This window comes from Conger conger, chromosome 8 (genome assembly GCF_963514075.1).
Source record: "Conger conger chromosome 8, fConCon1.1, whole genome shotgun sequence".
Lineage (NCBI taxonomy): Eukaryota > Metazoa > Chordata > Actinopteri > Anguilliformes > Congridae > Conger > Conger conger.
This window is the reverse complement of record NC_083767.1, coordinates 16,632,233-16,649,083: the sequence shown is the minus strand read 5'-3', so window position 1 is coordinate 16,649,083 and position 16,851 is coordinate 16,632,233. Positions and strand designations below refer to the sequence as shown.

The 16,851-nt window shown below is 45.0% G+C and overlaps 1 protein-coding gene across 1 annotated transcript in view; it reads left to right on the top strand.

The window, feature by feature from the left end:
* The first annotated feature begins 307 nt into the window (after positions 1-307).
* Positions 308-16,851, top strand: part of LOC133134995 (semaphorin-3C-like) — a 28,968-nt gene continuing 12,424 nt past the window's right edge. Inside the window, exons 1-6 of the mRNA XM_061251711.1 lie at positions 308-452; positions 6,029-6,205; positions 13,045-13,205; positions 14,607-14,669; positions 15,666-15,785; positions 16,446-16,536. Coding sequence (XP_061107695.1) covers positions 6,067-6,205; positions 13,045-13,205; positions 14,607-14,669; positions 15,666-15,785; positions 16,446-16,536 — 574 coding nt within the window. The 5' untranslated portion in view covers positions 308-452; positions 6,029-6,066. The remainder of the gene's footprint in view (positions 453-6,028; positions 6,206-13,044; positions 13,206-14,606; positions 14,670-15,665; positions 15,786-16,445; positions 16,537-16,851) is intronic.

Here is a 16,851-nt window from a genome sequence, read left to right as displayed (position 1 = left end):
GAGAGAGAGAGAAAGAGAAAGTGTGATTTCAGATTCTTGTGTTCCCTGTTTGTAGCTCTCTGTGTCTCCTAATGGCATAGGTTTCTTCTGCAGGACCAATGTTTGTGTGCTTGGGGGGGTGCGACGGCCAGGCTGCTGTCTCGTTAGCAAAGTGGGTGGAGAGAGAGAGAGAGTGGGGGGGGTGAGCTCAGACCAGAGTAACAGGAAACCAAACCTTCCCTCCTCCTCCTCTCTCTCTCCCTCTCTCTCCCTCTCTCCCTCCCTCTCTCCGTCGTACCCCGCGGCCAGCTGTATTGCGCAGTAGGGCTCGTGGTGCGTATCTATGTGCTCGTAGGGGAAGTCACAGGGCGTTTGGCGCGTCGGCGGAGTAACACGAGGGAACCCCGGCAAACGGGGTCACCACGGGAAACCGGGAGAGGGAACCCCAAAAGCGCAGGGAGCAGTCTGTCCAGGTGGGTCCCGAACTGAGCCGGACACGCACTTACCGTGGAAGAGAGTGTCACAGAGTGCCGATAGGCAGGTGCAGGGTCTCTTTAAATCAGCTGTAGGTCTCTGTTTATCACATCTTTAAATCTGCTCTCACAAACAACGTGTTCAGTCATCTTTGAAAAGTTAGTGAATATTATTTTGGTAGGTTGTAGTCTTTTTTTACTTATATCTACATGTTGCTGTTTTGCACATCTGTTTTCTCTTGGAATTTCACAGTGTCTTTCACCAAAGGCAACAAATTCAAGGAATTTCCTCTTTGAGGACAATAAAAGCTTTCTATCTAAATGAATGACACATATCCACATCTTCTTTATTTGCACATGGAATGAAAGTTATGTTATTAACATAATAATTAATGTGCTGTGGTTAACATTTTTTCTTCCAAGATTTTTCTTTAAATCTCTGAGTGGTATTTAGTCTCTAGCATATGGTGTGAAAGGTGTTGAGTTCTCCTGGCTGGCTGACTGAGTAACTCTGATTTACAGCCCAATAGCTGGATTGTGTCTTGCGAATTTCATGGAATTGAAGAGATGGATCTTTTCAGGCATGCTTGTGTGTTGATGTGAATAACGCAATGATCGGTATGTATGCGTCTCCATGTGAGTAACACACTCGAGGGTCTGTGTGTACAGTAAGTGTTTCCATGTGAGTAACACACTCGAGCAGTGGTCTCAAACTCAGTGCCGTGGAAGGCCATGTGTATGCTGGTCTTTATTCCAGCCTCAGATCTTGATTGTATAATTAGTTCAAACATTTGCTGAATTAGGGCTGTAGGGTTTGTAATGTATGTAAAGTGAAATATGTTATTTGTGTTGTCTATGACAACCGTTGCTTGCATTCCATGCTTTAATGAAGTTATATGCAAATGGCTGAATGAGTAATTGGAATCAATTAAGGCAGCCGTAATTTGTTGGAATGAAAATCTGGATACACACGGCCCTCCGTGGCAACGAGTTTGCGATCACTGCACTGAAGGATCTGTGTGTAAGTGTGTCCATGTGAATAACACACTGGACGGTCTGTGCGTAAGTGTGTTGTCATGGGTATAACACACTGAAGTGTTTGTGTGTATGTGTTGTCATGTTAGTAACACTGAATGGTCTGTGTGTTAGTGTGCTGGGCACTGATGGGTGAAGAGATGGGTGTGGCAGGTGGGTGAGAGTGACACAGTGACAGGGTGTGGTGGTTCATGTGACAGGGTGTGGTGAGTCACGTGACAGGGCAGTGTGAGTCATGTGACAGGGTGTGTGTGGGGGGGAGTGAGTCATTCACAACTAGAATGATGGTTATTCCATGCACGCATCGGGTCTGAAGCTGTACTGAATGAATGTGGTACTTTCACACTAATGACTCTAAGTGTGTGGAAATAGATATTTAAGTAAGAATAACCCAGAAAATCCCTGAATGGAAAGCTAAGACCCTGAGCGATGTAAAAAGACAGGCTTTCATTACATCCTTTCAGGGAGCATCAAAAATGAGCCCTTAAGATTTGCAAGTGATTCATAGTTACTCATAGTTACTCATAATTTCTCATAATAACATTACACTGAGCAGAGATACACATGTGCAGAGGGGCAAGGGGATTGGAATTTCTATCCTCTCTGTTTTTGAAATCCTTTCAAAAACAGACTTTCTCTGCTTAATTCTAAAACAATGAAAGTTCTGGAAAAAAAACTGAGGGAGCACACACAATAATGATAATTAATTACATTCCTCTCATAACTGTAAGTGCTGTTTTAGAAATTGCTGTAGGGCAGGGATCATCAACTCTGACCCTGAAATACAAATCCAGCGCTGGTTTTGTTTCTCCGGGGCAATTAAAACTACTAATTGGACAGACTGTCTTCCCAGCCGCCTCCCAGGTAAAGGAAGGGTGGAAAACCAGTTCTGAGTGTGGCTGTAGGATGTGGATGTGTAAGAGCTCATTGGCTGCAGGGTGTGGATGTGTAAGAGCTCATTGGCTGTAGGGTGTGGATGCCCTAAGAGCTCATTGACTATAGGGTGTGGGTGTGTAAGAGCTCATTGGCTATAGGGTGTGGGTGTGTAAGAGCTCATTGGCTGTAGGGTGTGGATGTGTAAGAGCTCATTGGCTGTAGGGTGTGGGTGTGTAAGAGCTCATTGGTTGTAGGGTGTGGACAGGGATGTCAGAGTTGATTTTGCTGTAATGTTTGGAATGCAGGTGTGCCTTAGTGCTGATGAGGTTTGTAATGTTCTTGAGGAATGTGTCCTGGCCTTTGTGATTGTGCCGTGTGATGTGTGCAGTGAAATGATTCTGCAATGAGCTAGCTGTGCAGTGATATGAGGATGCAGTGAGTTGGGTTTGCAGTGAGATGGGTTTTCAGTGATATGAGGATGCAGTGAGTTGGGTTTGCAGTGAGATGGGTTTTCAGTGAGATGAGGATGCAGTGAGATGGGTTTTCAGTGAGATGAGGATGCAGTGAGTTGCGTTTGCAGTGAGATGATGCAGTGAGCTGGGTTTGCAGTGAGATGAGTATGCAGTGAATTGGGTTTGCAGTGAGTTGAGGATGCAGTGAGTGGGGTTTGCAGTGAGATGAGGATGCAGTGAGTTGGGTCTGCAGTGAGATGAGGATGCAGTGAGTTGGGTTTGCAGTGAGATGATGCAGTGAGATGAGTATGCAGTGAATTGGGTTTTCAGTGAGATGAGGATGCAGTGAGCTGGGTTTGCAGTGAGATGAGTATGCAATGAGTTGGGTTTGCAGTGAGATGAGGGTGCAGGGAGTTGGGTTTTCAGTGAGATGGGTTTGCAGTGAGATGGGTTTGCAGTGAGATGAGGATGCAGTGAGATGGGTTTTCAGTGAGATGAGGATGCAGTGAGTTGGGTTTGCAGTGTGATGAGGTGCCGTGAGCTGGGTTTGCAGTGCGATGAGTATGCAGTGAGATGGGTTTTCAGTGAGATGAGGTTGCAGTAAGTTGGGTTTTCAGTGAGATGGATTTTCAGTGAGATGAGGATGCAGTGAGTTGGGTTTGCAGTGAGATGAGTATGCAGTGAGATGGGTTTGCAGTGAGATGAGGGTGCAGGGAGTTGGGTTTTCAGTGAGATGGGTTTGCAGTGAGATGGGTTTGCAGTGAGATGGGTTTTCAGTGAGATGAGGATGCAGTGAGATGGGTTTTCAGTGAGATGAGGATGCAGTGAGTTGGGTTTGCAGTGTGATGAGGTGCCGTGAGCTGGGTTTGCAGTGAGATGGGTTTTCAGTGAGATGAGGTTGCAGTAAGTTGGGTTTTCAGTGACATGGATTTTCAGTGAGATGAGGATGCAGTGAGTTGGGTTTGCAGTGAGATGAGTATGCAGTGAGATGGGTTTGCAGTGAGATGAGGGTGCAGGGAGTTGGGTTTTCAGTGAGATGGATTTTCAGTGAGATGAGGATGCAGTGAGTTGGGTTTGCAGTGAGATGAGCATGCAATGAGTTGGGTTTGCAGTGAGATGAGGGTGCAGGGAGTTGGGTTTTCAGTGAGATGGGTTTGCAGTGAGATGGGTTTGCAGTGAGATGGGTTTTCAGTGAGATGAGGATGCAGTGAGATGGGTTTTCAGTGAGATGAGGATGCAGTGAGATGGGTTTTCAGTGAGATGAGGATGCAGTGAGTTGGGTTTGCAGTGTGATGAGGTGCCGTGAGCTGGGTTTGCAGTGTGATGAGGATGCAGTGAGATGGGTTTTCAGTGAGATGAGGATGCAGTGAGATGGGTTTTCAGTGAGATGAGGATGCAGTGAGTTGGGTTTGCAGTGTGATGAGGTGCCGTGAGCTGGGTTTGCAGTGTGATGAGTATGCAGTGAGATGGGTTTTCAGTGAGATGAGGTTGCAGTAAGTTGGGTTTTCAGTGAGATGGATTTTCAGTGAGATGAGGATGCAGTGAGTTGGGTTTGCAGTGAGATGAGTATGCAGTGAGATGGGTTTGCAGTGAGATGAGGGTGCAGGGAGTTGGGTTTTCAGTGAGATGGGTTTGCAGTGAGATGAGGATTCAGTGAGTTGGGTTTTCAGTGAGATGGGTTTGCAGTGAGATGAGGATTCAGTGAGTTGGGTTTGCCGTGAGATGGGGATGCAGTGAGCTGCGTTTGCAGTGAGCTGGGTTTGCAGTGATGGCTCCAGCAGCTGTACAGGTCTCCCTTTTATAGGGAGCACCAGCAGCCCTGTAATACTGCCAACACGCAGTACTGCATCTGAGATTTCCATATGTCTAATACAGACACACACACACGCATGTATGAGCACTCACTTCTAAACCCCAGCTCTCTCCCCCTCGATGGTATTCCAAAGTGAGCAGTAAAATCTTCTCCACCTAGCACTGCGCTCCACACATACCTGTCTGCAGCTTGGCTCTAAAGGAGTGGGAGGAGGATTCACCCTCCTGAGCCTGTTAATGTTTTACCAGGCTCGTGTTTAATATATGAGCCAGGAGACCTGTTACTGCACAGCTTTATTTGTCCTTATGTATAAATAATGCTGCAAAGAGCTCAGGTGCTTTGCTGGTCCCAGCCAAAGAATCTACAAAGCCTTTTAGGACACAGAAGCACTCATGCAGAATATGCACCTGTGTACCAAAGTACAGTCTCTCAGTCCTGATCCTATCTCTGAGTACCAGACCACAGCCTGCCAGACCTGTTCTTTCTGATGACCCATCCCTCCCTACCTCCCTGTGAACCTTAATTGTTGTCTCTGTGACTTGTGTATCAGTATTTTAGTTGGCTAGGTAAGCAGTGTTTGGATAGTTAACTTTGGTGACTTTTGCTCTGTTTGTTTAAAAAAAAAAAAAAAAAAAAAAAAAAAAAATGGCCCTTGTCCTTATCTTTGTTGTACAGGTAGCAGTTGAAATTGTACTTACCTCTAGGGTCTTTCAGCGAACTTATCCCTGGTTATGGGTATGCACTTTGTTGTACGTCGCTCTGGATAAGAGCGTCTGCCAAATGCCAATAATGTAATGTAATGTAATGTAATGACGCTATCCGTATAAAATTAAGGAAAATGGTGGTACACTGCTTTTAAAAGACTTTTTATTTTAACAGTAAAAACAGCAATGTTTTAGTCTGCTGCCCTTCTTCAGTCTGTGAGAGAAACCTCATTAAAACAGCTTTTCCTGCTCGAATAAAATAATTATTTTCGAGTTGCTGCACTTTTTCCATTGTTTAATGTTCTATGTTGAGTTCTTTGGAATGAACTCTCTTGGGCAGTAGCTATGGTTAGAAGCTTTTAACCATTTAAGGTGTAAGATCGCAAATACAGTATGTGCTCTAAACTCAAAATTCTACTGCTAATTTAATAATAAATACTTGTAGCTGAATGCAATGTATTTCTCAAACAGTGATTTAGATTTTGAAAGAACATTCCAAAATTCCTGCTCTTCACAGGATGAAATTAGCTCTGAGAGAAATGAGCATAGGGCAATGTTTGTCATTCATGATTCATCCTCTTGAAGTCTGCATTCTTGTCTCCTTTCCTGAAAGGTGATTAGACAGCATGATGTTCTAGTTCTGACCTGATCTCCATGGTAACACTCTCACTCTGTGGTTCTGTTCTGGTTCTGTAGGCCCGGAGGCCTGGGTGCGGTTCCGGCGACCAGCAGTTATGGGGTGGCCAAAGAGGGGCGTGACCCGGTCAGCTATGGTCGCAGTGCAGTCAGCGGGGCCCCTCCTCCTGCTCCTCTTCATCAGCGTCTCTGGAGTCTCCCAGCAGCCCCTGCCCAGAGTCTTCCTGCCCTTCCAAGGTAAAGAGCCGGTCACTTCCTGTTTACGTCTCAGTCCCACTGGAGTGAAAAGTTAAATAACCTCTGCAGCCAGTTCCACACTGCTGTCAGACATGTGTAGGACAGCAGCCTGGCTAAGCCCCCCTTACTTCCCTTACTCTCTCCCTCCCCCTCTCTCTCTCTCTCTCTCTCTCTCTCTCTCTGTCTCTGTCTCTGTCTCTCTCTCTGTCTGTCTGTGTCTCTCTGGCTTTTTCAGGCCGTAATTTAAACATGCAGTGTGTGTTATGCGTTGGTATTAGTTGTGATGTCACAGAGAATTGAAGGCAGGAAGGAAGTTGCAGTGGATACGGTGCCTGGAGTTTCACAGGGAGCTGAGAGACAGAGTAAATGTTTTTGGCAATTTTAGCGTGTCCTACTCTACCTCTGCTGGAAACAAGGAAAACCACATATAAATATTCAGCGGCCGGATGCCTATTTTTCGATGCCATTCCCCCGCAGCCCCACAGTACAGAGGAAACCACAGACATTTACATTCATATTTGGACATTCTGCAGACCCAGAGCGCTTATTTGTCAGTTATGATCGTTTATATACAATCCATTTACTAGGTACAGTGTGCATTTCAAGTAAGGAGTTGAACCTCCAAACTCTAAGCCATTACAAATCCATTTCCTAAACGTTATAGTGCACAGTGGAGAGGCTGCTGTTTCACACAAAACCCATTAGGAGCTTCTGTCTGGTGGGAACATGGTGGCATGCCAAGTATGGGAGGGCATTGTTGTTGTGAGATATGAGCACAGGTCGAAGACCCTGGATCAGGAAGTAAAGGTCCTCTCCAGTGTTTTGTTTCCAATCGCCTGGTTTTGTTAATTCATACCATTCTTCAGGTAGGAGGTAGAACTAATTATTAGTTCACGGGTGAAAGCAAACACATGTCAGGGCTTTTACTTTCTGACCCCTGGACTTTCCACCCCTGCGTATGAGTGAGTAAATTTCAGAGAGACGCTGGTTAAGAAATACTGAGGGAGTTTGAGGGGTCTGCTCTGCTGGTCAGTACTGGTGAGTTTCTGTTTTTCGCTCCTGTAACTCTAGCCGGGGGTAAAGCCGGGTCACAGAGTCTGCTTTCGCTTTGCTGTAGCTGCAGTGTCCTACATTCCTGCCTCGTTAGGTTAGCGCCGCTCTCCGATTGGCTCAGGCGACAGAACGGCGAGAGAGGCGCGGCGATAAGGAGTTAAGTCCACGGCTCCAGATCTCGGCACAAACACATTAATAGATGCCAGAACGTGGCCTCATCCTCCCGTAATGAAAAATAATAATCATAAAACTCCAGTGCCACTGAGACGAGCAGTGAGGTTTCAGCCTTCGGCAAAACAATAAACTTAAAAACTGTTGAGACATTCCAGCGTGTGGGACAGCCCGTATTTACAGTTTAATCGTGGTTTGCGTTTTAAGGGTCCGTTAAGCAGTCCTCGGCTTGGCCAAATCATTCTCTCCAAAATAAAGAATATTGTCGTTTGTCTTCGAGCTTCAGCCAATCGGCCTTGACTGAAGCTCCAAGGGTCAGCTCAGGTAACGGACCTTCACGCTCACTTCTGGCTGAAGCTCATTCTGAAGCAGCGACATGGGGAGTGATGTGGACCGGGTCTTCCTCGTGGGTATTCATTACATACATGTTCTATTTATTTATAGATATTTAAAGAGTTCTGAAGTAGTTTCCAACCTGAGACCTCTGAATATTTATCCTGGCGAGAAACCTTCCGTCTGCTGCAATTCGTTTTCTGCTTTGCGTGTGTGTGTGTACTTGTGTGTCTGTGACTGTATGTGTGTGTGCACTCGGTGGGTGTGTGTGTATGTGCATGTGTTCAGCTGAATGAGTAGGAAAAAGTCTGTCATACAACTTTTCCTTAATTCCCTTCCTGTTAAAATCCGATGATATCTCAGTGACTGGGAGCACTTGGTGTCCTTAAAACAGTTTCAGCTCAGCAGAAAAGCACAGAGTAACTTCCAAGTGAACATTTTTGTGGTGAAAAGTCAGTGAAAAGTGAGGGAAAAGCCATCTAGGCATTCAGGTGAAAATCCGGCTTGGTTGAAGAGTGAAAGTTTTGTAGCGAGAAGGACATAGCTAGAATGCATCCAGGTCTGTTGGGGTTAACCTTTATGTCAAAACATCTCTCTACCTAGGGAAAAAAGATGATTGTAGTAATCAAATGTGTACTGTATAGATTTGACCTATGACCCTGTGGACATTCCTGGTTTGCTGTCAGGGTCAAAAACAAAATGTGATCCATGCTTCCAGAGGAGATAAAGTAATATGTTTTGTATATTTTAATACTCCAAGAGATTTATTAAAGCTGCTCTCACACATTAATTATATATTATATAATACTTATATGCTGCATTATTTTGTTTTGCTGATTCAAAGATCGCTTATTATATTTGTCTTTCAGTCTATCCGTGTTGATAGAAAATGAGCAGCTTATTGTTCACCCTGACCCTCTCTTATTGGCCATGGAATGAATCAACTATGATGTCACCATCGCCAGGTAACATCAGGTTAAACCTGGTTAAACCTGGGACCTGACGCTAGGCTATGTGCTAAATTTACATTTAATGTCATCAGGACATGAAACAAAACAACATGGCCGACAGTACTCAACCCTCTAAAATCCGGCATTACCTAACAGCAAACTTATCATAGCCAGCCCAAGTCACTGCTCCCTGCCCCCACACACATCCTGCTTTTAAACACACATTTACAGCCACAGGGGTCATAGGTCACAGGAAGCCCACTGGTGGAGGTGAAGGGTCAGAGGATGCCCGGCGGAAGGTTCTGACAGGTGAAGGGGGTCAGGTGTTAATTGGAGAAGCAGAAGACATGATCTCAGTTTTGATTGGTGAGGAACCCACAAAAATTACCCAGAACTCCGCTCTGTTTCCTGTAATTCCACATGTGCTCAGACCATAGACTATCGAAAAATATGGACCGAGTGCCTGTTACATCACCCACATGGGCTTGTGAAAAGCGTTTTTTTAAACCGCAGAAGTCAAGTTTACGAGTGACGCAAACTGTCCCTGATTCATCCACAAAGCATTGCTGTATTGTCCTAATAAGACAATAACTTGGGTAGACATTGGGGAGACATTGGTTAAAGAGAAAACACAGATTACATTTTCCTGCGGAAGAAAATATTGACTTGATTTTTACTGTATTGTTACCATTGAAAGGGTGTCTGAAACACCTATACTGAAGCCAACTGAAATGGTGCTAATGAGCACCATCTCTCAACAGGAACAGGAAATGACTATCAAAAGGAAGCCTGATTTTGGCCACTTGCCTCAGATATTTCCGATTTATTAAACTACTACCAGAGCACTTACTGCTTTTCATTTGTTCATAATTGTTCATTTCATTATTATAAATAAATATCGATGAATGATAATAACTACACTACGTTTACAGTGCACTTCAGAGACGTGTTCAGGAGCTTCTGTGTTTTCGGTCCGTTTATTTTATTCGCTCGATATTTTAACGACTCGTTTGGCTTAAGCCACTTTGGCTCACGCGCGCGACAGCAGCGTTTGATTTCCGCCTGGGAGTCTAACCTATAATCTCTCAGTTACAGCCCAGTTGCCAGAACCACTGCGCTACCCTACTGGCCCAGTTTCCCCCTCTCTCTTCCTCAGTCAGCAGATATCAGGAGCGTGGTCTCGCTGTCTGAGTAAGAATGCAGGCAATGCGGAGCGGACAGACCCACAGGCGCTCAGCTTGGGTGGTCTCTCTCTGACAGGGGGGATGAGGAGGGGGGGTAAGGGGTCTCAGCACAGACAGAGTGTCCTATCTGTTCGATAGGTTCACTCATCAGAAACAAAATATGGCCTGTGCACATCAGGTCTTCCTCCCTGGCTCTCGAAAAAGCAAATACCCATCAAAGGGAATCTTGTCTTTACACCAAACTCCTGTAACATCTAAAGCAATCCATTCCACACACAAGCACACATACTCATATACACACATGCACTCACACATTCAAACACACATGCACTCTCAAGGCTGGTTTATACTCATCGCTGGTCGCAGTGACATTTGGGTTAACAACGGCCGTTTCAATGTCAAGCAACGTTAGAACGTTCATGAACATTCTGCGATTTCAGTCGACCAGACTTTACGCACACCCTCACACACACACACATACAAATGCATGGACAGACACACACATTCAAACACACATGCACACTCACACACATGCGTGCACACTCTCACACACATGCACACACACGCATGCGCATGTACACACACACGCACACACACATTCAAACACACATGCACATGCACACTCACACACATGCATACACACTCTCACACATACATGCACACACACACATGCGCACATACACACACACACACACACACACACACACACACGCACATACACACATGCACACACACACATTCAAACACACATGCACATGCACACTCACATACATGCATACACACTCTCACACATACATGCACACGCACACATACGCACACACACAAAACCACTCACACACACACTCACACACACGTGAATACTCACAGGGTGCTTCCTGAAAGCATGGTCCGTCAGTTAGCAGCATGAGCACAGCTTGAAGTCGCGGTCAGGGCTGGAGTTGTGGTCCTGAGGCATTATGGGTACACTGAGGCCCAGCTCCCCGTATCAATAATGAAAGACTCCCCCCCCCCCACCACCACCCCAAAGCACAGCCTAACACACAAAAACATCAATCATTTACATGCTGTGTGTTTTCATTTTGCAGTTACAAAACATATTGTGTTGATTTGGTCAAAGATTTCTTGTGGAACATTGAATGCAGGTTCAAAGGCGCAATGCTGATATTTTGTGAGATGTTTGATTATTGTTTTACTCTTTTGGTATATGAAGCATACGATGAGATTGTGATTCTGGCCGTTGCTTGTAAATTCAATCCAGAATAACACAGACTTCTTGATCTTGTAAAAAACTGCCGTATAGAATGACTGTTATGACCTTCTTCAAAGGACTACAGCGGTGGAAGTGATTTTAATGGGTAATGGTTTGCAGTGTTGGCTTGCCTGTGTTCTGCTTATAATCTCATGCAACGGAAGCAGCTCACAGACCACTTATGGAAGTGGTCTCATTGGCTGAGCTGTGCCATGTGTGTACTGTACTGAATGAGGAACAAATGCAAATATCAGATGTGCTGAAGTGTCCAAGCCATGAGCAACATTCTGTGGTGATAGGAGAGCCCTCTGCTACCCAGGGAGTGAGCTCATTAAGAAATGGAGCCAAACCCTCATCTCGTAAGGGCTGACATGGGATATTGTAACCTCATGATATTGTTTTTCTCATATACACTCTCAGAAATAAAGTGACAGTGACGTACAGTTTTGTTCTTCAAGGATATAATTTCTAAAAACCCTTGAAGTGCAGTATTGCAGCTAAAGGTGGTTCAACCTGTTAGTAGGTTTTAAGGGGGCAGTTATTTTTTTCACATTAATGATTTGGGTGCTTGGTAAGTTTCATGTAATTCAGTGGGTTCTCTGTATCCAGACCCCTTCACTTTTTGCACTCTGTATTGTCTTATGAAATTGCCATTTTTGCCCATCAATCTACTCTCAATAACCTGTAAGTGAAAACATGTTTTTAGAAATCTTTGGAAATGTATTAAAAATCAAAAACGGAAATCTCTCATTTATATTGTATTCAGATGCTTAAGTCAGTGTTTTGTAGAAGCCCCTTTGGCAGCAATTACAGCTTTGAGTCTTCTCGGATATGTCTCTACTAGCTTTGCACACCTGGATTTGGGCGGTTTATCCTATTCTTCCTGGCAGATCCTCTCAAGCTCCTTCAGACTGGATGGGAAGCATCTGTGAACTGCCATCTTCTGTCTCTCCACAGATGTTGTATGGGGTTTATGTCTGAGCTTTGGCTGGGCCACTCAAGGACAGTCAGAGACTTTTCCAAAGCCACTCCAGCATTGTCTTGGCTGTACGCCTCAGGTCATTGTCATGCTTAAAGGTGAACCATCCCCCCAGTCTGAGGTCATGTGCACCCTGGAGCTGTTTTTTTTAGAGGAACTCTCTGTATTTGGCTGCATTCGTCCTTCCCTGAATTCTGACCAGACTTTCTGTCCACTGAGCACTGCTTCACCATTGGGACAGTATAAGCCAGGTGATGCTTGGTGTTCTGCCAAAAGGGTTCATTTTTGTCTCATCAGACCTGAGAATCATTTTTCTCATGTGTCCAAGCACACTTTCATATGCCTTTTACTCAAGAGTGGCTTCCATCTAGCCACTCTATCATAAAGGCCTGATTGATGGAGTGCTGCTGAGATGGTCGTCCTTCCGGCAGGTTCTCCCATCTCTGCAGAGGACTTCCAAATGAGCCCTGGTGCTCCCAACTTCTTCCATTTGACAGGTCACTGTGCTTCTGGGAACACTCAAAATTGTTTTATAGCCTTGCTCTAGTCTATGCCTCACTACAATGATATCATGGAGGTCTACAGAAAATTCCTTGGACTCATGGCTTGGATTTTGTCCAATTGTGGGACCTTGTATACCTTATAAGGTATGTGCCTTTCTATGCATCTAAGCACAATTTGGAGTGTCACAGCAAAGGGTCTGAATACTTATGTAAATTAGAGTTTTCTATTCCTAAAAACATTCATTCATTGTCATTGTGGGTTATTAAATCTGAATACTTACCGAAGCCAGTGTAAATGTCATTTTAAAAATGTGTTTTGTGTTTACCCAGGTTCTCATTGTATCATATTACATTTTGTCTATAGAGACCAATCAGGAATACTTTTTCACAGCACTGTATGCATTATGTGTGTTACAGAGCTGTTGGCCTCTCAGTCCCTGCAGTATTTCAGTCTCTCCGAGGAGCCCATGGATTACAGAATCCTCAAGATGGATGAGGATCAGGACCGTATGTATGTGGGCTGCAAGGACCATGCCTTCTCCATGGACATCAACAACATCACCCAGGGAACCCTACAGGTGAGTCCCATAGCAGCCACATCACCCAGGGAACTATATGTCAGTCTCCCAGTAGTTTACAGGGAACTTTGAGTGCAGGTTCATGGGCTGCAGTGAGTAGGCCTGAAGCCAAGTGTAGTCTGCACCTGCTTATTATTAGCACAGGTGTGTCATGATGTGTGTTTATAGAACATGTGTTTATTTACAGTGTGTGTTTATAGTGCAGGTATGTGATAATAGTTCAGGTGTGTGTTTATAATTCAGGTGTGTGTTTATAGTGCATGTCTGTACATGTGTTTATAACACATGTATGTGTGTGTTTATAGCACAGATGTGTGTCTGTTTATAGCATGCTGCTTTGTGATTATAGTTCAGGTGTGTGATAATATTTCAGGTGTGTGTTTATAGTGCATGTCTGTGTATGTGTGTTTATAGCATGCAGCTTTGTGATTATAATTCAGGTGTGTGTTTCTAGATCAGGTGTGCATTTATAGCGCAGGTGTGTGTTCAGGTATGTGTGTGTCTTAGCTCAATATTCGGTATATCCCCATAAGACAACACCAAGTGTGTTGTGCTTTTTTAATGGCCTCTCCTCAGGCAACTGTATCGTGTATCTTTATCCAGATTGAATGGACATTAATGAATATTGATGTGCTCAGTTTCAGTGAGATGTTGTTTAATGCAGATGGCTCTGGGTCCCTGATGTCCAGATAATGATCTTAATTTGAGCAGTGGAGATGTTCCATTAGAGTAAAACCAGCATGCATTACACCGCTAATGTACAATAAGAGTTGAGGTGGCACCAAACGTGTTAGCCATTATCTCTAATTGATATGCGGTGCCTGCATGCTATGTTATGTTTGTGTCCGGCGCAAGCTGAGATTGTCAACAGATGAGAGCGTTTCGAACATCCTCGGTGGCTCCATTTGCAGGTTAATCATCAGGTGAATTCACAGAATCTCTCTAATTATGAGAAGTGGCCAATTACTCAACCCTCAGAGGGTTTGGCTGCAGGTTTGCTTGCTCCGGATGCTGTGGTTTTATGGGCTAATTTAATCTGAGTGAGTCACTGTGTGCGGAAAGAGTTTAGCTCTGTTTCAGCAGCTTGGAGAAAGTGACATGCTTCTGCAGGTTCTCATTGTGCTCTTTCTCTCTCCCTCTCTTACTCTGTCTCTCATTGTTTGTTTCTAACTCCTTCTCCCGCCTCTCCACCTTCTCTTACTCTTTCCGTCTCTCTCTGTCCCTCTCCCCTTCTCACTCTCTCTCTAACCCTCCCTTCTTCACTATTACCCACCATACCTCCATCTTTCCTGCCGTTCCTCTCTTTCCTGCTCTCTCCCACTCTCTCCTACCCTCCCTCCCTTCCTCTTTCCTGCCCTCCCCCTCTCTCCTGCTCTCTCCCTTTCTCTGCTCTCCTCCCAGGTGTTCTGGCCAGCCTCCAGCATTAAAAAGGGGGAGTGCCAAATGGCAGGGAAGGACCCCACGGTGAGAAAAGGGGGCCGTTGTTACTGTGACAACCAGCCCACCTCATCACAGCTGGAGGAGTGAATGCAGTGGGGAGTGAATAAGTGAGAGTGGAGGAGGGAATGCAGTGGAGGAGTAAATAAGTGAGAGTGGAGGAGTGAATAAGTGAGAGTGGAGGAATGAATAAGTGAGAGTGGAGGAGTGAATAAGTGGGGGATGAATGAGTGAAGGAGTGAATAAGTGAGAGTGGAGGAATGAATAAGTGAGAGTGGTGGAGTGAATAAGTGAGAGTGGAGGAATGAATAAGTGAGAGTGGAGGAGTGAATAAGTGGGGGATGAATGAGTGAAGGAGTGAATAAGTGAGAGTGGAGGAATGAATAAGTGAGAGTGGAGGAGTGAATAAGTGAGAGTGGAGGAATGAATAAGTGAGCGTGGAGGAGTGAATAAGTGAGAGTGGAGGAGTGAATAAGTGAGAGTGGAGGAATGAATAAGTGAGAGTGGAGGAGTGAATAAGTGAGAGTGGAGGAATGAATAAGTGAGAGTGGAGGAGTGAATAAGTGAGAGTGGAGGAGTGAATGCAGTGGGTGTTGAATAAGTGAGAGTGGAGGAATGAATAAGTGAGCGTGGAGGAGTGAATAAGTGGGGGATGAATGAGTGAAGGAGTGTGCACAGTGGTGGTGTAGCTCAGAGGTTTGTTAGAATGACCCACCACATTATGATGATTTAAACGTTTCAACAACCGCAAAACCAACATGCTATAATGCTGTGGGTATCAAACACACGAGCATATGGCACGACAGCTGCTTTTTCCATAAAAGGAGCCAAGTTATTATTACCACCTCTGGTGCCTTTATGTTTATCTCTCCCCCCTTGTCTAATGGATAGATTGATTGTTTGACCACAACTGATTGACTAATTAATTATAATACCAATGGTATTTATAAATATGATATGCCAAAATAATTGTTTGTCATGGCAATGACCTTACATCTACCTCCCCCCTGTCTCTCCCTCCAGCATGGCTGTGGTAACTTTGTCCGAGTAATCCAACCCTATAACAGGACTCATCTCTTCATTTGTGGCAGTGGTGCCTACAGCCCTGTCTGCGCCTACGTCAACAGAGGTCGAAGGGCAGAGGTCAGTATGAGATCTGTCATTCTCCTTTAGGCTGCATCCTGTATGTGTTGTGGCGCTCATCCAGTTAAGACATGGTTTGAGTGTGGGGAAGTGTGGTTAGCGGGTGTGGCAGTGAAGTTAGCAGGCATAGCAGTGTGATTACTGTATATGGCAGCATCATTAGCAGGCATAGCAGTGTGATTACTGTATATTGCAGCATCATTAGCAGGCATAGCAGTGTGATTACTGTATATGGCAGCATCATTAACAGGCATAGCAGTGTGATTACTGTATATGGCAGCATCGTTAGCCGGCATGTCAGTGCGGTTAGCGGGTGTGGCAGTGTGGTTAGCAGGCATAGCAGTGTGATTAGTGTGAATGGCAGTGTCATTGCTAAGCATGTCAGTGCACTTGGGCTAATGTTTAGCTAATGTTTAGCACATTCAACAATGTTACCCATTGAGAGCATACTCATGTTCCTCACAGGCTGGTCAATAGAGCCCAGAGCTCACTAATATTCCCAACAGGCTAGTCAGTAGAGCCCAGAAATGCTCCATGTCACTTTCACACCAGAGAGTCTCTGAGGAGGGAAACAGATGCACTGTATGTAAAGACCTGTCTGTGATTGGCTCTGCCTTTGTTTGCCTGTCTGTGATTGGCTCTCCATCTGTTCTGCTGCAGGACCAGGTGTTCTACGTGGACTCACAGTCTGAGTCTGGGAAGGGGAGGTGCTCCTTCAACCCTACAGTCAACACTGTCTCTGTCATGCTCAGTGAGTTATCTGCTCCTACCATCCTACTCATACCACCCTTATCTCTGTGTGTTCCATCCCTTACCTGTGTGTGTCTGTAACACACCTTATCTGTGTGTGTATGTTATGTCCCTTACCTGTGTGTGTCTGTTACACTCCTTAATTGTGTGTATGTTACATCCCTTACCTGTGTGTGTCTGTTATGCCTCTTACCTGTGTGTGTCTGTTACACCTCTTACCTGTGTGTGTGTGTGTGTTATATCCTTTACATGTGTGTGTCTGTGAGTGAGGTTTGGGGTGAATAAGTGGGGTTTGGGGGTGGATGAATGGGGTTTG